This window comes from Eubalaena glacialis, chromosome 19 (assembly GCF_028564815.1).
Source record: "Eubalaena glacialis isolate mEubGla1 chromosome 19, mEubGla1.1.hap2.+ XY, whole genome shotgun sequence".
NCBI classification, from domain to species: domain Eukaryota; kingdom Metazoa; phylum Chordata; class Mammalia; order Artiodactyla; family Balaenidae; genus Eubalaena; species Eubalaena glacialis.
In genome coordinates this window covers 10,906,332-10,926,783 of record NC_083734.1, presented here as the reverse complement: position 1 = coordinate 10,926,783, position 20,452 = coordinate 10,906,332, and the positions used below count along the sequence as shown (strand labels likewise).

At 57.0% G+C, this 20,452-nt stretch overlaps 2 protein-coding genes across 8 annotated transcripts; both read left to right on the top strand.

Annotated features, from left to right (window-relative positions):
* The first annotated feature begins 60 nt into the window (after window positions 1-60).
* On the top strand, window positions 61-15,207 carry CAMTA2 (calmodulin binding transcription activator 2). Of its 7 annotated transcripts, none has more exons than XM_061176218.1 (22): window positions 61-290; window positions 1,574-1,668; window positions 1,911-2,014; window positions 2,394-2,461; window positions 2,544-2,679; window positions 3,280-3,351; window positions 3,612-3,765; window positions 4,113-4,247; window positions 4,798-5,738; window positions 6,470-6,596; window positions 8,253-8,387; window positions 9,976-10,091; window positions 10,718-10,902; window positions 11,205-11,283; window positions 11,431-11,653; window positions 11,836-12,137; window positions 13,225-13,421; window positions 13,676-13,859; window positions 14,065-14,136; window positions 14,438-14,625; window positions 14,802-14,876; window positions 14,976-15,207. In XM_061176218.1, the coding sequence occupies exons 2-22, from the start codon at window positions 1,638-1,640 to the stop codon at window positions 15,037-15,039; spliced, it is 3,588 nt and encodes a 1,195-aa protein (XP_061032201.1). In that variant the 5' UTR covers window positions 61-290; window positions 1,574-1,637; the 3' UTR covers window positions 15,040-15,207. The 7 variants fall into 7 exon arrangements, with proteins under 7 accessions (XP_061032201.1, XP_061032200.1, XP_061032202.1 ...); XM_061176217.1 differs by having other exon boundaries at window positions 3,265-3,351; XM_061176219.1 differs by lacking the exon at window positions 3,280-3,351.
* Window positions 15,208-15,488: 281 nt separating this feature from the next.
* SPAG7 (sperm associated antigen 7) lies at window positions 15,489-20,301 on the top strand. Its single transcript, XM_061176224.1, has 7 exons — window positions 15,489-16,095; window positions 18,578-18,645; window positions 18,882-18,970; window positions 19,111-19,195; window positions 19,441-19,530; window positions 19,630-19,786; window positions 19,901-20,301. Exons 1-7 carry the CDS (start codon window positions 16,011-16,013, stop codon window positions 20,008-20,010), a joined length of 684 nt encoding a protein of 227 aa, XP_061032207.1. The 5' UTR covers window positions 15,489-16,010; the 3' UTR covers window positions 20,011-20,301.
* The last annotated feature ends 151 nt before the right edge of the window (window positions 20,302-20,452 follow it).

The following is a 20,452-nucleotide window of genomic DNA, read 5'->3' as shown; positions in this document are numbered from 1 at the left end:
TCCGGGACCCCGCATCCTGCCCCTCAGCGCTGCTGCTCCTTCCGGGACTTCCCGGCAGTCCGTCCCTCCGCCTGGCTCGGGGCCCTGGAAGCCGAGTCCCTCCAGCCAGCGCCCCACCCAGAGCCCCACGTGTGCTGACCCCAGGTTCTCGTCCCGACCCCCATCCCCTTAATTGGGAGGCCCCGCCCCGTGCGCAGTGACGTCGGACGCCGCTGTCAGCCGGCGCTGGGGGGGGGGTTCGGTGTGGGGTAGAATGGCCGCTGCCGCCGTCACCCGCGGGACCCCGGGAGGTAAGAGCCGGGGCCTCTCGCCCGCCTCTCCGCCCCCGCGCCAGGGGGCGCAGCTCCACCGGCCCGGACGTTGCGCGCCGCGCCGGGGACCACCGGCCCTCTCCCGGTTCGCCCCCACTCCCCGCTTCCGTCCTCCTTCCCCGCGCCAGGGGGCGCAGCTCGGCAGGCCCCACGGCGGACCTGCCGGGCCGGACCGTCCCGGGGACCCCCGCGCCCCGGCACCCGCACTGCCCCTTGCCCGCCACACGCCCGCGGACTTTGCTCCGCATCTCCTGCAGGACATCCCTCCGTGCGGGAGGGAGGCGGGACCCTCCCACCTCGGAGCGTCTCCGGGGACCACCGCCCCGCCGTGGGGGGGGCCGCCCCCGGGCCCGCTTCGCACCCTGGCCGGCTCCCCATCCCGGACTGCGCACCTGCGCCCTAGGGCGGAGTCCTTACCCCAACCCAGGCTCCAGTGCTCACAGCCGAGCTCGGACGGGCCTCTTCCCCCTCCCCATCCCCGGACACCTGGTGGAGCCCGCGCTGAGAGCATCCTCCAGCCTCCATCGGTTCCCCCAGGAGGGTGGGGGCTCAGGCTGGAGCCAGAGTAGTAGATGGGGTAGAGTAGGCCTGGAGGCCGAGGGAGGCAGAGGCTTTGGGGAGAGAGGTGCGGCGGGGTGCACAGGGCGGTCAGCCTCAGGATGGAGGATGGGTTGTCCTGAGGGTGGGTAGCTGGGTCCTGGTGTCTAGCCCAGATTCTACCAGGCCCTGACCAATCTGGAGGGAAGGGTGTAGGTTAAGATCAATTGTCAGATATGCCCTTCCCCTTCGAAAAAATCAAATAGAGAAGTAACTCAGGGTGTGTCTTCTGAGGCCTAGCTCTCCACCTGGACTTAGATCTCCTGCCCTCCCCCCAGCATCCAGGCTCTCATTTGCCAAAGCATCCTCCAAGAACCGGATGTTCTGAGTCCCAGCCCCAGGACCTGACCCCACCATAGCCCCAGACTCGCAAGAGCCCAACGCCAGCCCCGCCGGCCTTCGCCCCTCCCCCACCCTGCCGGTCTCTTCCTGATTACTCTGTTCTGTTGTGTCTCCCACTCGTGTTGGTTCCTGGCACCATGTCTGGGTTCTCCCTCTCCTCCATTTCCTGGCTGTACTCTGACATCATAGCCCAGCCCCTTCCTCTCGCTTCCTCATCTTTCTTAGATATCACGACCCAGTTCTGTACCTGGTCTCCCACCTCATCCTCCTCATCCTGGATAGTGTGGAGGCTTCTGCCATGACCTTGTTCTCTCCCTTCCCAGCACAGACTCCCCCTCCCCCCGGCCCCTCAGGCCGGGGGTGACCTTGCCCCCTGGAGCCCTCACCATGAATACCAAGGACACCACCGAGGTTGCTGGTGAGTTCACAATCCAGGTTCCCAGTTTGGGCACAGCCTTTTTTTCTCCCCAAGTGGTGGTGACCTTCTAATTCTTGGATCCTTGCTCTCCTTGTCATCATTTCATCCCACCCTCCCACCCCGCCCCACCCCACCCCGCCCCACCCCACCCCGCCCCACGCTCTGGATTTGGCCCTTTTCCCCTGGATTATCACAGGGATATCAAGAGCAGCACACTAAGTCCTCCCTTTCATCCCTTCTAGAGAACAGCCACCACCTGAAGATCTTTCTACCCAAGAAGCTGCTGGAGTGTCTTCCTCGCTGTGCGCTGCTGCCTCCAGAGCGGCTACGGTGGAATACAAATGAGGTTTTCTAGGGAGCCTGGGGGATTAGGGTGTAGCAGGGCCTGGTGGGCTGGAGGAGAGTGAATGGGGGTCTTGCTGTGCCTGTCGACATTCTCTAGGCTCTTTGAGGATCATAGGAGAGGTATAAAGCCCTGCATCTTGTAGTAGCTCGCTTCTCCTTGGCATATCCACCTGTGTAAAGATACTATCTACCACTTACAAAGTATTTCCTACAAACCAAGCACTCTGCTCCGTACTCGTCCTGCATTATCTCCTTCAGTCCTCCAAGGACGCTGTAGAGCAGACGCTGTTGTTATCCCCGAGGTATAGATGAGAATGACCAGGAGGCCAGCCTGAGACTTTGGAAAGGGGACACCCACCTGAGTGCCTCTTCTCCTGCAGGAGATTGCATCCTACTTGATCACCTTCGAGAAGCATGATGAGTGGCTATCCTGTGCACCCAAGACAAGGTGAGAAATTTTGTGAAGGTGGGGAGTGGCAGGGATCCTGGGTTCTGTACACAGAACTCGAGGCCAATCCTTCCCTCCTCAGGCCTCAGAATGGCTCTATTATCCTCTACAACCGCAAGAAGGTGAAATACCGGAAGGATGGTTACCTCTGGAAGAAGCGGAAGGACGGGAAGACCACCCGAGAGGACCACATGAAGCTGAAGGTCCAGGGCATGGAGGTAAGCGAGGCCTCCAGCTCACCTGCCCTGGCCCTCCTTCTCCCCACTAGCTGGGTTCCAGCCCTGCCAGGGCTTAGTGACATTCTCTGTCTACCACCCTCCCAGTCACTCTTCCCTTCTCACTCACTTTGGATCCACTAGGTGGTTGCTTAGCCCACTCTCTGCTTCCCATTTCCCTCCATGACCCAATTCTCCAGGACTTAGGCCACACCTCCCTCTGGAGGACACAGATGCCCAATCCCCTTAACTTCTCTTGCATTTCCCGCAGGGGTCTGAGTACTGACCCTGTAAGCACAGGTTTCTCTTCCCTCAAATCATTGCTCCTCATCTTGGATGCGTTGTTGCCATGCCCTCTGATTTTTGGATAGTCCCATATGGCAAATCTGGTCCTTGTTGTAAGGCCTTGGCCCCACTGTTCCCTCCTCTCCGTCCCAGGGTGACCTGGGGTGCTGGGATTTGAAAGGTGTGGGGAATAGGTTGGGGTGGGTGAGGGTTAAAGAGGAACTGGTGGAAAGATTGGGATTCCTGCAAAGGGACTGAACAGAGGAAGAGTTGGGGAGCAGACTAGCCCTCCCCCCACCCCAGCCTGTCTCCTGGCAGTGTCTCTATGGCTGCTACGTTCACTCTTCCATCGTCCCCACATTCCATCGGCGCTGCTACTGGCTGCTCCAGGTGAGGATGGAAGAGCTCAGGGAGATAGAGTCTACCTGGCTCTTTGAGGGAGGTGGGGGTCTGCAAGAATGAAGTGGAAGGATGACTAGATTCTGAGTCGGAAAAGGCAACTGGGAAGAAGAGAAAGGGGTTTGGGGATGGAGAGAGCCAGAACTTGGGGGGTGAGGTTGGGGGTGCCTGGGAAGAAAGTGAGGACTAGGAGGCTGAACCCCTGGGCGGCAGGACCCCATAGCACTCTGCGTGTACCCTTGTGCTCTCAGAACCCTGACATCGTCCTTGTGCACTACCTGAACGTCCCAGCCCTGGAGGATTGTGGAAAGGGCTGCAGCCCCATCTTTTGTTCCATCAGCAGCGACCGTCGAGAGTGGCTCAGGTGGTCCCGGGAGGAGCTGTTGGGACAGCTGAAGCCCATGTGTAAGGCAGCAGGGCTAGGACGGCTCTCAATGGGGAGAGTGGACATAGGGAGCTCCCAAAGGGGCCAGGGTTCTATACTCAGGAGTCTGTGGGGTGACCATTTCCCCCCAAGCCAGGAGGGGTCTTTCCTGGGTGGGTGGGTGGGTACCAGGGTCCCTGGTGTGATCTAAGGTGTTGGAATATGGAGGGCAGCTGTGAGCTACACGTCGGAGCCGTCTTGAGGCTGCTGGCCTCTGCTCACCCGGCCAGAAGTCTTAGAGCATCTCAGGTGTTTGGAAGAGCCATCAAGGTTCCCTGGTGACTATTTTGTGGGGGTCCCACAGCACTTCCCCCCAACTCTCCTCTAGTTCATGGCATCAAGTGGAGCTGTGGGAACGGGACAGAGGAGTTCTCTGTAGAGCAGCTGGTGCAGCAGATCCTGGACACCCACCCGACCAAGCCTGCACCCCGAACTCACGCCTGTCTCTGCAGTGGGGGCCTTGGTTAGTGACCCCTGACCTTGGAACCCTCCTCCCTTCTAGTGTGCTGCCCTTACTCACACCAGGGGGGGATAGCTGGGATTTGCATGCTTATTTGCATGTCTTTTGCATGTTCCAGAAAGATGGGCCAGATGAGCAGAGGCCTTCCCATCTGCACACTGCCCAGTTCCTTTTACTTGATTCCTGGCAGCCCAGGTTCTCTATTTGCTTGCTTCATATAGCAGCTCCTGGCCACCCCAGCACTACCACTTACACACAGGCTTAGCTTTATTCTTAGTTGGTACCCACTTGGTTCTGTTCTTTTGTCCTTTTTCTATGCCTTTACCTATTTCTCTTAGCTATTCCCCCAAGCCCTCAATCCTCTCCTGCAGTGCTCCTCCAGGGGGAGGGAGGGGGAGGAGAAATATTTCTGCCGCCTCCCAGTGGCCATAATCAGTATGGCACCTCTGGTATTTAGTGACATCTCAGGAAATGCATGAAAGCTTTCCAGTAAGGGAAGGCTGGAGAAAGATGTGTCGTATCCCTTCTCTCCCCACCACCCCTTCCACTGCAGGTTCTGGGAGCCTTACCCACAAATGCAGCAGCACGAAACACCGCATCATCTCTCCCAAAGTGGAGCCCCGAGCTTTAACCCTGACCTCTGTCCCCCATCCCCATCCCCCTGAACCCCCTCCACTGATAGCCCCACTTCCCCCAGAGCTCCCCAAGGCACATACCTCCCCATCTTCTTCTTCCTCTTCCTCCTCTTCCTCCGGCTTTGCGGAACCCCTAGAGATCAGACCTAGCCCTCCCACCTCCCGAGGGGGTTCTTCGACAGGAGGCACCGCTATCCTCCTCCTGACGGGACTGGAGCAGCGAACTGGGGGCTTGACGCCCACCAGGCACTTGGCTCCCCAGGCTGATCCTAGGCCTTCCATGAGCTTGGCTGTAGTCGTAGGCTCTGAGCCCTCTGCCCCACCAGCTCCTCCCAGCCCTGCCTTTGACCCGGATCGTTTTCTCAACAGCCCACAGAGGGGCCAGACATATGGAGGAGGGCAGGGGGTAAGCCCAGACTTCCCTGAGACAGAGGCTGCGCATACCCCCTGTCCTGCCCTAGAGCCCGCTGCTGCCCTGGAGCCCCAGGCAGCTGCTCGGGGTCCCCCTCCACAGCCCAGAGCAGGCGGGAGAAGAGGAAACTGCTTCTTCATTCAAGATGATGACAGTGGGGAGGAGCTCAAGGCCCAGGGGGCTGCCCCACCTGTACCTTCACCCCCTCCTTCACCCGCACCCTCACCTGCCCCCTTGGAGCCATCGGGCAGAGTAGGAAGAGGGGAGGCCTTGTTTGGAGGAGCTGGTGGGGCCAGTGAACTGGAGCCCTTCAGTCTTTCATCATTCCCTGACCTCATGGGAGAACTCATCAGTGACGAAGCTCCGAGTGGCCCTGCCCCAGCCCCCCAGCTGTCTCCTGCTCTTAGCACCATCACAGACTTCTCCCCAGAGTGGTCCTACCCTGAGGTGAGTCTCAGGCTTCTCTCCTCCCTCCTGCATCCCTCTTACCCCATGGCCTGTGACCTAGTTTCCCTCAGTTCCCACGGCTGCTTAGTTCTCTTCCCAACCTCTATTTTTCGTAGAGTGTAGCTCCTTTCCTGTTTTCATAGGCCCTCTGACTAACCCTTTCTCCCTCCCTCCTCCTTCCACCTGTGAATTGTGATTGCGTGAGTCCCTCAAGTGCCCCAGGGGACTTCATTCTTTGGTGACTGTTTCATGGGGTGGGGTGGGGTGGGGCCGGGGAGGGACTGGGACAACTCAGCCTGGAGAAGAGAAAATACAACTGGGACGTGATTGCAGACTTTGGGAAGCTGAAAGACTGTGTTCAGCAGTGGAGAAGTTCTGCTTTTTGCTGCTCCAGGGAGGGAAAGCAGGAACTTCAGTGGGGGTCCAGATGGGGCCTGAGAAAAGGACTTCCTTCCAGTGACAGCTATCTGCAAATGGGTTGGTAGCCTTGGGGGAGGCAATGAGTTCCCCATTTCTGGCAGATTCAGGTAGAGAACAGGAGTGTGGGGAGAAGGGACAGTGGGTTGAGTTCACTCCACTGGGTCCTGTCCAATCCCTGCACCCCAGACTCAGGGGTGTACAGAGGACAGTAGATACTCTCTCAGGGTCTGAATGAATGAATGAGTGAGTGAGTGAAGGGCTAATCAACAGAGAGAGCCCCAGTCACACAGTTCTCTGACTTCCATCTGCAGGGTGGGGTCAAGGTGCTCATCACAGGACCTTGGACAGAGGCTGCCGAGCATTACTCCTGCGTCTTCGATCACATCGCAGTGCCAGCCTCCCTTGTCCAGCCTGGTGTCTTACGCTGCTACTGTCCCGGTATGGGGGCTGGGATTGGTAGGGGAAGGGACTAAGATAGGACAGTTAGGACTTCCAGGAAGCACTGGGAACAAACGTGTTGGGTTGTTGCTGAGAGTGGAAGGACCTCATCCAGTCCTGGGGCTGAGCCCTGTGGTCCGCCAGCAGGCAGATGACTCTGAGCTTAGGTGTCAGAAGGTCTAGTTCTGGTGACCTTGGGTAAGTCTGTTCCTTTTTTAGGTCCTTGGCCTCCCCTCCTGTAAGGTCAGGCATTTGACCCAAGGAGTCTCTAATGTCTGTCCAGGCCCTCTGGCTCCAATCCAGGGAGTTCTTGGGAGAATGAGAAGGGAGAGATGTTGGTCTTCTCCAACCAGTCTTGGGACTAAAGGACATTGGCTTCTAGACCTGTGCTGTCCAGTATGGTGGCCATTAGCCACATGTGCCTATTGAAATGAATTAAAATTAAATAAAATTTAAAATTCACTTCTCTTTTTTTCTTTTAATTAATTTTTTTTTTTCCTTTGGCTGTGTTGGGTCTTTGTTGCTGTGCACGGGCTTTCTCTAGTTGCGGTGAGGGGGGCTACTCTTCGTTGTGTTGCGCGGGCTTCTCATTGTCATGGCTTTCTCTTGTTGCGGAGCACGGGCTCTAGGTGCACAGGCTTCAGTAGTTGTGGCATGTGGGCTCAGTAGTTGTGGCTTGCGGGCTCTAGAGCTCAGGCTCAGTAGTTGTGGCGCACGGGCTTAGTTGCTCCGTGGCATGTGGGATGCCCTTCCCAGCCAGGGCTCGAACCTGTGTCCCTTGCATTGGTAGGTAGATTCTTAACCACTGTGCCACGAGGGAAGCCCTAAAATTCACTTCTTCCATCACACTAACCACATTTTGGGTGCTCAGTGGCCACAGGTGCTAGTGCTACCCTATTGGACAGTGCAGATGCAGAATGTTTCTATCACTGAGGGAAAGTTCTTTTGGACAGCCCTGGTCTAGATGTCATTGCCAAGGCTCATCTCTGCCCTTTTGCCGCCAACTTTGCCCCTTACCCGGCACTCAGCAATGTTGCTGTGGGACCCTAAGGACCACTAGAGTGACGGGTTGACAGCTTTGCTGTCTATGAGTGTGTCCTCCCCCAGTCTCAACAGCCCTGGATTGCAGGAGAGGGGCTGAGACCAGAGAAGCTAGGAATTGGGAGTTTCAGCTTCTGGTCTTGGGGCCAGGGCCTGGTGGTTTCATTCTCAAGGCGATAGACATTGAGACCCTGGGAAAGAGCTCTTATTAGACCCTGTTGGTGAGCAGCTAATTCCTTTCCCGCATCTTAGTAACAGGGTTATGACCTCTGGACCTTGATCTTGGGGAATCAAGAGATTTCACCATCATCAAATTGTTTATAAGTATAGGTGTTTTTTGATCCTCTGCTTCTATACCTTGGTGCTGAACAACAACATCCTTAAGTACAGGGTCTAGAATCCAAGGGGTCTCTGGCCTATAGTAGGTATTAAGTTCTCAAATGAAGGGAATCCCTCCTCAGTTAGTGCCAAGGCCACTGAAGCCAGGAGCCTCTGGGGCCCACAGCAGGGGGAGTAGGGGAGGTAGATGTGAAATGATCACCTGTGACCCTGACACAGGGGTCAGAGAAAGAGCCCAGGAAAGAGAGCCCCCTCGCTGATCCTTGCCCTCCCCAGCCCATGAGGTTGGGCTGGTGTCTTTGCAGGTGGCAGGGCGGGAGGGACCCCTTTCTGCTTCTGTGCTCTTTGAGTATCGAGCCCGCCGATTCCTGTCACTGCCTAGTACTCAGCTTGACTGGTTGTCACTGGACGGTGAGTACCTAGCCCTCTGACCCCACAACCTTTGAGCATGTCATGTTCCTAGACCCCTCAGGACTCAGGCAGCCACTGCCTTGCCCCTGCTTTACCACTCTTCCCAGCTCCCGCTTCACTGGTCATTTCTGGGTGAGGCAGCAAACTTCCTTCATCTCCTCTTCCCTGTAAATCTTGGAGCCAGCTTTGCCCCAGTGCTTGTCCTGTCCTCTGCATCTCAAAGGATGGGAGGGGCAGTGACAGGGTCTAGAGCAACATACACGGGATACACATGAGTGTATATGTTACCTAAACACATATTTAAACTTTCTTATCATTTTTCCTTCTGATTATAAAGATAGGCATTTATTATAGGAAATTTTGAAATTATAGAAAAGTAGAAAATGAAAATTGGCTATAACATTGCTCAGTAACATACACCACCTTTAATATATTTTCTTACAGAGGTGCACATACATACACATGTGTGTACGTGTGTGTATTTGTTTAAATCCAGAATTGTGTTTGTCCCTTTCACTGGTTATCCCTCCTATGGCTTTCAGAATTGTTTCTCTCCGCAGCTGCTTCTTTCTCAAGGTTTGCTTGTCTCCGTCTCCTCCTGTCCCTATCTAATTTGTGCTTTACCGTCTCTCCTGTGGGTCTCCTGCCTCCCTCTTCTTTCCATTTCTCCTTGGACCCTTGTCTTAACTTCCCCTCTTCCTTATCGCCTGTTTGGTACATCCCCCAGCTCTCCTTTGCCCTTTCTCTCCTCTCCTTGTTTACCTCTTCCACACTGTCCTGTCACACCTGAGTCTCTGCTCATCCCTCTCCACCTCCTCCCCACTGTCCTCTCTTTACCTTCATGCCCTTCTGTCCTGGCTTCTCAGAACATCCCCAGCCTGCACCGGTTTCTCTGTTTCCCCATGGCTCTGATCCCCTCCTGCCTCCCCTCCTTGTCCTTGTGTGATCTCAGGAGGGAACAGATATAGCTTGGGATGTGTGCATGTGCGCGTGTGCATTTGTGCATGGGGTGGGGGAGGAGGAGGAGGAATGGACGTGGCCATCCATCTCTGTCACCTCCCCTCCCCGCCATCCTCTTTGTGGACAGCTGCGGGGGGCCAGGAGGAGGGGGTGGTGCTTTTCAAATCACAGTCTCTGAGCTCTTTGGGGCAGTGGTTAACAGAGAGGAGGGACCCTGGAGTCCTTGAGCCCCAGCCCACTACAGAGGTAGTGTCTGGGGCAAGAAGGGACAGAACCGTCCACCTGGGAGAAGGCTGGGAGCGTGTGTGTGTGTGTGTGTGTGTGTGAGATCTGGGGCAGCTAGGGCTGGATTCCCTGTGGGGAGTCCTACTGTCTGTGTGTCTTGAAGGACAGTCTTGGTTCTGGATTCAGGTCCTAGGTCAATGGATAGTATGAAGACCCCTAGTTTGAGGACTGGTCCTGGGGGGCTGTATTCAGGAGGTGGGTGGGTAAAGGGCCGTTGTTTGGAGAAGAGGAAAGGATATGATTGTGTCTTCACCACCCAGACTCTGGAACAGGGTCCAGTTTTGGTGTCCAGGGCATCCCCTGGACTCTGCCCACTGAGCCCCCCATGTCCACTCCCTCTCAGACAACCAGTTCCGGATGTCCATCCTGGAGCGACTGGAGCAGATGGAGAAGCGGATGGCAGAGATTGCAGCAGCTGGGCAGGCCCCCTACCAGGGTCCTGATGCCCCTCCAATTCAGGTACCTCCATGAGGGGGGCACTCTACGGTAGGGAGCAGGGGGAGGGTCTTCCTGTAGAAATAGGCTCTAGTGTGTGACTCCCCTCGCTCTCCGGTCCCCAGCCAGTCCTCCTCCCTGCTCCCTGACGTCATCCTGCTCCCACCCCCGCCCCGCGGCAAGAGTGGCTATTCTGGGCACCCTCTTGGCATGACAGGCTTCAGACTATTTCTGGCCTGACGGAGGGTGGAGGTGAGGGAGAGGGTGGGGGAGGGGATCCAGGGAGTTGGGGCTCAGTGCTCTGGGGGTCCCCGGTCTCGGAGGGAAGAAGGCTGGGAGAGGACTCTGAGTTCTGAGGGGGAGAAGTCATCTGTGGATATGGCACTGATCTGAGCCAAAGTGAAGGCACAACATGGGCAAGTGGGTGTGAGGTCTGGCACCTGGAGGAAGCTGCCTGTGTGGGGGAGGGGACACCCAGGAACTTGAACTGGGAGGACTGATGGGCCATCAGAGATCCTAGTGGTGGGAACCTAGACTGGGACGTGTGGGGAGAGGGCAGAACTGGAAGCTGAGAGGACAGGCGCAGGGTGGCTAAGGCCATCCCAGGCTGGGGATGCTCAGGTCTCTACCTAAGGGTGTGTGCACCACAGGATGAAGGCCAGGGGCCCGGGTTCGAGGCACGGGTGGTAGTCTTGGTAGAGAGCATGATCCCACGCTCCACCTGGAGGGGTCCTGAACGTCTGGCCCATGGAAGCCCCTTCCGGGGCATGAGCCTGCTGCACCTGGCCGCTGCCCAGGGCTACGCCCGCCTCATCGAGACCCTGAGCCAGTGGCGGTGAGCCGGGGCCAGTGGGTGCAGGGAGGGGGTGCCCAGGGACTGAGGAGGAACTGGAGCCCTGCCATGGGAGCTGGGGTCACTGTGGAAAGGAAGAGGGGCTGGAAGAGGGTTTGCACTTGGGGGAGTTTTAATGTCCCCAGACTTACAACGCTGACCTCTTGACCTCCTTACATTCATTAATCTCTTTGACTGCTTATCCCACTGACCTTAGTGCTTCCCAGTCCCTTTGATTCTGAAGTTCCTACTGGGCACCCTTTCTCCCTAACTGGACCCTGTTGTCCCTTTCCCAAACCCTCCAGGAGTGTGGAGACCGGAAGCTTGGACTTAGAGCAAGAAGTTGACCCACTCAACGTGGACCATTTCTCTTGCACTCCTCTGGTGAGGATGCTGGGTTCCTGAGTGCACGTGGGCAATGGGAAACGGGAACGGTTCTTCAAAGGGAAGATCCTCTGAGGGATACAGGGAAGGAGTGAGGACGGGCCCCAGGCCTCACCTCCACCTCCACCTCTACCCTCTTCTCCTCAGATGTGGGCTTGTGCCCTGGGCCACCTGGAGGCTGCCGTGCTCCTTTTCCGTTGGAACAGACAGGCACTGAGCATTCCCGACTCTCTGGGCCGCCTGCCCCTGTCCGTGGCTCATTCCCGGGGTCACGTGCGCCTCGCCCGCTGCCTTGAGGAACTGCAGAGACAGGAAGCTTCAGCTGAGCCCCCGCTTGCCCTGTCGCCGCCCTCCTCCAGCCCAGACACTGGTGAGGGTTTAAGAGGGGACTGTGGGTGGGAGGACAGGCCAGGGGAAAGCCAGAGGGTGGGAGACAGAGTGCGAGAGGAGGCAGCGGGGATGGGGAGGTAAGAGCAGCAAGGCCAGGGAGGTTGAGAGCAGCAAGGGGGCAGGTGGCGCCTTCTGCCCTCACCCCCTTCCCTCACCTCGCAGGTCTGAGCAGCGTCTCCTCGCCTTCGGAGCTATCGGATGGCACTTTCTCCGTCACATCAGCCTATTCTAGTGCCCTGGATGGGAGTCCTCCCCCTGCTCCTCTGCCGACCTCTGAGATTACTATGGAGATGGTCCCAGGCCGGCTCTCCTCTGGTGCCCCAGAGGCCCCCCTACTCCTCATGGACTATGAAGCCACCAACCCCAAAGGGCCCCCACCCTCACCGCCTCCTCTCCCACCGGCCCCAGATGGTGGGGCTGCTCCAGAGGAAACTGACAGCCCACCAGCTGTGGATGTGATCCCGGTACCGCTTATGTTGATGGAATTATGAGGGCTAGAAGTAGAGTGGGGCGCGGGGTGGGGTGATGCCGACCATTCCATGAAACAGAATCAGAGTCTGGCTGCAGTTTGGGAAGAAAGGGCCATTTACCTTCATTTAGGGACAGGCAAGTTTACCCTCTGCTTAGCTCCTGTCAGAGCTTGTGACTCAGAAGTCATGAGGCATCCGAGGTTAAAAATTCTGGGGAATATCTTCAGTTAGAGCTGGGCTGTAGGGGTTACTTGTTGATCCACGAACGGACAAGGTTCTTGGGGAACGAGAGCAATGGCAGGAAGTTAGGAGGAGTGAGGAGCAGAGAGGTTGGCAAGATGGAAGCATCTGGCAATGACCTGGGGCAAGGGGGCGGGGGGGGGTGGGGAGGCTTGCACAGGGTAAGAGCTAAGAGAGTCTTGTGGAATGAATGAACACACGAGAGAGTGAATCTTCAAGTGCAGCAGCACACTCCTCCGCTAGGACTGGGGACATATCTGCTTAAGAGAGGCTAATGGATTAACTGGGTAGCACTGGAGTACAAAAAATGTAGACAGCTCCACAAGGTAGGCTGCTTTATGTGTGGCCAGCAGGAGGTGCTGCAGGCTTCAGGCCTGGAGCAAAGGCAAGGCTGGAGCCATTCAATAGGGTGTCATGTGACTGGCAGGCTCTGAGCTGATTCTTGGAGCATGGGACGGGGTGGCGGGCATGGCCAAGTCTGTGGGAGCTGGCATGGGGCAGGCCGGGTGGGACAGTGGGCAGTCAGCCTGGAAGGGTAAGCCCTTCATTTGCCCAGCTCCTGAATCCCCATGTGGTATATGTCCTTCCTAGCCTATGTTTTCCATGCTTCAACACAGAGGGCTGTACTCCTGAGTGGGACCTCAAGAAGTATAAATGAATCTGGAACACTGGCGGAGAAAGACAGGGTTAGCAGGGACAGCCATCCCTGAGGCCTCATCGTCTGGTGCTGAGAGGAGGAACAAGATAGAAAGTGGACTGACGCTATGGCCTTGGCCGGAACAGGCCGGAACAGCTGGCAGTCGGGGCTCCTTGAGGCTCACCCAGCTTCTCCTCCATCCAGGTGGACATGATCTCACTGGCCAAGCAGATCATCGAAGCCACACCAGAGCGGATTAAACGGGAGGACTTTGTCGGGCTGCCTGAGGCCGGAGCCCCAATGCGGGAGCGGACAGGGGCCGTGGGGCTCAGCGAGACCATGTCCTGGTTGGCCAGCTACCTGGAGAATGTGGACCATTTCCCCAGCTCAGCCCCTCCCAGGTGACCAGCTCAGGACAAAGCCTCCACATCCTTCTTCAGAAGAACATGGGAGGGAGGGAGGAAGCTTCCTCATGGCCAGAGCTCCATCCTGGCTCAGGCCCCAGGGGCCTTTGAAAAGGGGATTGGCACTGGCTGCTGAGTTCTGAAGTCACTCTGCAGGCTCTGTTGCTGGGGCTGTGCCTTCACAGCAGTCTCCAGGTGGGAGAAGAGGGACTTCAGATGCCCCACGGCCTCCCTTCTCCCTGTCCCTGCAGCGAACTGCCCTTTGAGCGGGGTCGCCTGGCTATCCCTCCGGCACCTTCCTGGGCAGAGTTTCTCTCTGCGTCCGCCAGTGGCAAGATGGAGAGTGATTTTGCCCTGCTCACCCTATCGGATCACGAGCAGCGGGAACTGTACGAGGCAGCCCGAGTCATCCAGACGGCCTTCCGAAAGTACAAGGTCGGGGGCTGGGCGTTTCAGGGGATGAATTACACAATCTTGAGTGGGGAGATTACGGGTTCCCAGGACTTTGGGAGGGACAACAGTCATCCACACAGGCCTGGGATGGGGTGAAGGGTCAGGGGACCCCAGACAAGTTGGAAGGGCAGGTCAGATGTCCGTTAGGTGGGCGGTTAAGTGCTGAGACCTCCTTCTCTCCCCTTAGGGCCGGCGGCTGAAGGAGCAGCAGGAGGTAGCAGCAGCTGTGATCCAGCGCTGTTACCGGAAGTACAGGCAGGTGAGACCGTCTTCTCTTGAAAGCATACCCACCAACCCACACCCACACACACCCATTCCAGCCCAGAGCATCCAGAATGCTGCCGGAGCCCTAACTCCCCTTCTCTCTCCACAAGCTGACCTGGATTGCACTCAAGGTATTAGGCGTGAGACCTGGGTGTGAGGTTGTCTGTGATGATTCAGCCTTTCCATGAGCGTGTGGATTAGAGAAATAGACTTGCATCAACTGAACTTGGGGGTGACCCTCAGGGGTTTGGGTCTCTGTCCATTTCAGCCCCTGCCCCCCCTCCCCACTCCTGCAGTTTGCACTCTATAAGAAGATGACCCAGGCGGCCATCCTGATCCAGAGCAAGTTCCGAAGCTACTATGAACAGAAGCGGTTTCAGCAGAGCCGCCGGGCGGCGGTGCTCATCCAGCAGCACTACCGTTCCTACCGCCGCCGGCCCGGGCCTCCCCACCGGCCCACGGGCACCCTGCCTGCTCGCAACAAGTACGGCGCTAGCCCTCCGGCCTTTCGGCCCTCTCTGCCCACCCACTGTGTCCATGCCCACTGCCCGTGGACTCCCAACTCATCATCCTGCCTTTCCTTGCCAGGGTCCCTAAGGGGCGGAGGGCAGGGGATGCCTGAGTGTCGTGGGAGGTCTCATCTTTTCTTTCTTCCACCAGAGGCTCCTTTCTCACCAAGAAGCAGGACCAGGCAGCCCGGAAGATCATGAGATTCCTGCGGCGCTGCCGGCACAGGTGCTGCCCTTTCCCTCACTGGATTTGGGCCTGCCACCTCCCCCACCCCACCTCCCCGATCTGCGGGTCTCCTCTGACTCCTTCCTTGTTTCTCCACAGGATGAGGGAATTGAAGCAGAACCAGGAGCTGGAAGGGCTTCCCCAACCCGGACTGGCCACCTGACCTCTCCACTGCCTTTCTCATCACCCTGGGGGCCGCTTCTTGCAGTCTTAACAGGGACAGGGCTCTCTGGGGGAGGGGGAGCCCCCTGTCGGCAGCTTTCCCGTCACTTCTCTTGGAGCCCGTCCTCGGTCTCCACCCCCTCCCCCTCCGAAGTGCTTAACTCCCTTTCCCACCCCCGGCTCCTTCTCCTCTTCCCTCCGGGTCGTGCCCCCCCTCTTTTAGTCCCTGGCTCCAGAAGACCCACGCCCCACACACCTGCATCTTCCAGCTGTGACCTCCGGAGCCCTGCCTGCCCCTTCTCCACAGCTCCCTCCCTGCCTGTACCCACCTCAGCCCCTTCCTGACTTGCCTTATTTATTTGTTCGACGCGTCTCTGAATGTATCCGCCTCGGTCCCAACTCTGCCTTCGCTACGCGCACGCCCCTCGTGTTTCAGGGCTGACCGTGCCCCCCACCCCGACTCCGCATGTCTGCGTCTGTTTCCTCCCTTTCTTGCTCTGTCTTCCCCCGTCACCCCGACAGACTCTGGCCACCAACCTCCGGGCCAAAGGGGGGTGTATATAGCAACGCGTTGCGGAGTCCCGCCCCGTCCCCGAGGGGAGGGGGCTTGTACATAATGTAACATACAGAGTATAGTGAAGAATCTATTTAAGGCGCCGCAGGGAGGGCTGCACGGCCGGGCTTGTGGCTCCAGGCGCGGCGGGGGTCTCCTGCCGGCTCCACGAGCACTTTCTACTTGTGCATGGGCTTGGTTTCTACGAATTGCCATTAAACATCGCTGCACCAGCCAGCCTCCGGCCTCTGTCTGCGGGGGGCGGGGCCTCGGCCGGCGGGAGGCTGTAGGCGCGCGGGGCAGGGATCTAAGCCGCGCCGGGGCGGGTGCGTGGTTTTCCGCCTCCGACGTGTTTCCGGCCTTAAAGGCATTTTGCCCTTCCCTTTAAGACGCGCCGCCCCCTCTCAGTCACTCCCAAGATGGCGGACCTACTGGGCTCCATCCTGAGCTCCATGGAGAAGCCACCCAGCCTCGGTGACCAGGAGACTCGGCGCAAGGCCCGAGGTGAGGATCCCAAATTCACAACCGGCTTTCTTCGCCCGGTTCTCAGGACCGCACTCCTACCCCTTTGGACGACCCCACCTTCTCAACCTTGAAAGACCCCTGACGGGCCCCTTCCGAGACCCCCCGACTCCCTAAAAGGGGTGCCGACCCGCCCGCCGTTCTTAGCGGACGATGATTGGCTACCTGAAGCCCAGCGCCAGGCCCCTGGCTCTTTCTACCCTAGCCTTCCGCAGTTCTTGTTTTCAATTCGCTGATGCGCCCGCCTGTCCGCCGGTGGCGTGCTCTGATTGGTAGGCTGCCTTCAACCCCACCCAACCCCTTGGTGTTTCTCGGCCCGCCTTCGGATCGGAGGGGGGGGTGAGTTCGACCGTTCGGCCCCGCCCACCTCCCGTCGCTCGGGGGGGGGGGGGTCCCTGCGCCTTGCCCCCTTCCGATTGGATCCAGGACACGCCCATCCGCAGTCCTTTTTCCCCTATTGGCCACCTCAACTTAAAGGTCTACCTATTAAGTTTTGTTCGACCTTCCTCTAACCCACCCTACCCTCAGCACCTCTAACTGGCTGCTGGGTCCTTTCGGCGCTCTTATGCCCCTCCTACTTGGGGCCGCCCTCCAACCTTTCTCTCATCTGTACCCTTAAATTCCCGAGCTCCCCGGGCGGGTCGTGAATGTTGATTGGAGGGATGAGAATGCCCCTACCCGGTCCGATTGGCCATGGTGTCCTCGCCTGTATTCTCCGAGTAATTTCCCAGCAGGCGGGTCAAGTTGGGCTGCAAGCTTAGGGCGGGGCCCGCCGGTCGGTGCAGGCCTCTCTTGCTCGCTTTGCGGAGTGTGAATGAGTCTGACAGAATGACTGACTACCTTGGGGAGGACACCGGCTCCCCACCCGTCCGAGGGAGGCCAGGGCAGCCTGGGTGCCTTCAAAGGGCTCAAATGCTGCTTAATATCGAACTAACATCCATATTTACTGAATGGTTGCTAGGGGCCAGGGTACCCTCAAGGAGCCCACAGTCTGGAGCATCGATGAAATGCGCATTGATGAAACGATCACACAGGAGTTTAATAACCAACTTTATAAGTGCTCTGAATGAAAAATAACTTATGAGAGGGGCTACCTAGGGGTCCTAACTTAGTCTGCAGTGAGCTGAGATGCGAAGAACGGGTAAGTCAGTGAGTGAGAGGGGAGCGCAGTGCTCCAGGCAGAGCTCTGAAAGCTCTGAGGAAGGAGGGAGCATAATGGGACCTGGGAACTGGGATTATTTAACACCATGACTGACTAGGTGGGTTCACCAGCGGCCGTTGACAGACTAGGAAGCTGAAGTTCAGAGTTTAGTCAGTTGCCTGCCGTTACACGGTTACTAAGTGGTGGGGTTTCAAACCCATGTGTGACTTTTAAGGCTATGTTTTTAACCATAATCTTATGCCACCTCCTCAGATGCAGAGAGATGACTCATAAGCCAGTTCGAGAACAGTCAGTGACCAATATGGGGTGTGCTGATGGTCAGAGCCCTTGAGGTGGGAGAGAGGAGAGCTCCTGAGCTGTCGGGGCCCTGGGGCCACAGAGAGTAACTGGATAGGAGATGAACAGGGTCTGTAGCTTCTAGGAGCTCAGAGTGGGGTAGGGAGGACAAAAGTTACACTCTGTTAGCTCTCAGCACATGCTGTAGTGCGTGTCTGAACCGAATGTGCTTGGGCCCCAGAGGAAGAAGTGAGTAACTCTGACTCATGGTGGATCTCAAAGTTTGCAAGAGGAGGAAGAGCATTTCAAGCAGTAGGAACAACATGTGCAAAGACATGAAGTGATTAAGAAAATGGGAAGAGGTTCAGTGCAGCTGAAGGAATTCCAATCCTGTGGAAGAAGTGGGCCTTAAGGTTATAAAGAATTTGAAATGGCGGAAGAGAGAAGAGGGGACAGTGAGACCCAAGGGTAAGGAGTTCCCTTTATAGCTCACCTCAGACACCTACACTCCCAAAGGAGAAGAGTGTCAGAGTGGCCATTTCAGCTTCATCTTGGCTGTAGAAGTAAAAAGTGGGGGTGTTACACAATATAGGAAGTTAAATAATTTCCCCTTCCCTATGTAGACAATGAGATGATAAGCTCCTTGAGACCAGGGCTCGGTTTGTTCTCGTTACCTCCCCAAGTGCTTTATAGTTCTTGGTATGTCGCAGGCATTAAATAAATGTTTGTTAGTTGGTTTCCCCAGTGGGTTGGGAAATGGGGTTGAGCATGATTCTAATCTTTGTTACTCCCACTAAACTGTGAGCTCCTAAAGGGCAAAGCTATGTCTTAATCCTCTTTGTGCTCCAGGTCCTAGCACAGTGCCAGGTATAGAGGAACTATCAATAAATGCTTGGCAAATAAACAGTCATCCTACCTTCCTAGCCTGATACCCTCCCAGTGGACATGAGATCCCTTTTAAAGCCTTACAAACTCTCCCCACCCATGCTTCCACCCCTGGCCTCATGCTGCCATTCTCACCCCCAGAGCAGGCAGCCCGCCTGAAGAAACTACAGGAACAAGAGAAACAGCAGAAAGTGGAGTTTCGTAAAAGGGTGAGAACAACTGGAGAGATCAAAGGCAGCCTCAGAAAGGACTTCCAATAAGTTAGAATTGGAAGGTTGAAGAGTCAGTTTGTTTGGAAACTGTCTTGAGAGAGGTGAAACCCAGAAGCCAGTGGCACGGCGGCTGGGAAAGGCGTGGGAGGCCAAGGCCTGTTGGCCCGGCGGGGGAGAGGGATATTGGGGTGGGGCCATCATCTCATATCTTCTTCCCTTTTCCCTTTACCAAGATGGAGAAAGAGGTGTCAGATTTCATCCAAGACAGTGGGCAGATCAAGAAAAAGTTTCAGCCGATGAACAAGATAGAGAGGAGCATACTGTGAGTGTCTCTGGGCTGGGGAGGCAAGAAATGGGTGGCCAAGGAGGCATGAAAGGGCCAGAGGGGAGAACCCTCCAGAGGAGGGCGCTGGGCCCCCTCGTGGCTCTACATAGCCTTTCCCCTTCGCTCCCCCTTCCCAGACACGATGTGGTGGAAGTGGCTGGCCTGACATCCTTCTCCTTTGGGGAAGATGATGAATGTCGATATGTCATGATCTTCAAAAAGGTAAAAGGGGGACCTCCCTGGTGGTCCAGTGGTTAGGACTCTGAGCTTCCACTGCAGGGGGCACAGGTTCGACCCTGGTCGGGGAACTAAGATCCTGCGTGCCGCGCCGCACTGCCAAAAAAAAAGGTAAAAGGCCTGAGTTCCCCGCTGTCTCCTCCTTTTCAGCCTGTGCCCCACGCTGGGGGAGAGGAATGAGATAAAACATGTATGTGGAACCTTGACCCCATCATCTCCTTCTTTCCCAGGAGTTTGCACCCTCAGATGAAGAGCTGGACTCCTACCGTCGTGGCGAGGAGTGGGACCCCCAGAAGGCTGAGGAGAAACGGAGGCTGAAGGTGAGTTATGCCTGGCAGTCCCTGGGGCCCTGCAGCCCCCCACCTGGGAGGGGTTGGGGTCAGGCCCTGAGCTCTGGTGCCCCACCTTGGCACCCCTAGGAGCTGGCCCAGCGGCAGGAGGAGGAGGCAGCCCAGCAGGGACCAGTGGTGGTGAGCCCTGCCAGCGACTACAAGGACAAGTACAGCCACCTCATTGGGAAGGGGGCAGCCAAGGATGCGGCCCACATGCTACAGGCCAACAAGACCTACGGCTGTGGTGAGGCCACAGTGGGGGCTGGGAGGGCAGGGGAGAGGAGCACAGGATGGGGGGAGGGGAGGGAGGCTGAGGCACAGGGCTCCTAGGCCCTCCCACCCTCCCCTCTGCCCCCAGTGCCTGTGGCCAACAAGAGGGACACACGCTCCATTGAAGAGGCCATGAATGAGATCCGGGCCAAGAAGCGTCTGCGGCAGAGCGGGGAAGAGTTGCCACCTACCTCCTAGACACCCCAGCTCCCTGGGGCAGGGCAGAGGGCAGGGAGGGACGAGGCTGCTGCTATTAGAACCCATCCTGGAGCCCCACCTCTGAAGCACCTCCTAACAGCTGTCACTCAGGCTGGGGGAAGCAGGTGTTTGATTTGTCACTGTTGGAGCTTGGATGTCTGTGTGTGTGTGTATGTGTGTGTGTGAATGTACAGGTGGGTATTTAATCTGTATTATTCTCTGTTCTCCCTGGAAATTTCTTCCCCATGGGGCTGGGGTTACTTTACATTCAATAAACACTGTTTGACCCAATGTCTTGGTTTGTTTGAACAGAGAAAGGTGGGTGGGTCCTGGAGAGGAAGAGAAACAATTACAGACTGAACAGTATAAGATTGTTTTTGTGGGCCAAAGATGGCCAAATATTGGCACTTTTGTAGAAATTAATAAGAGAGTATTTTAAGAG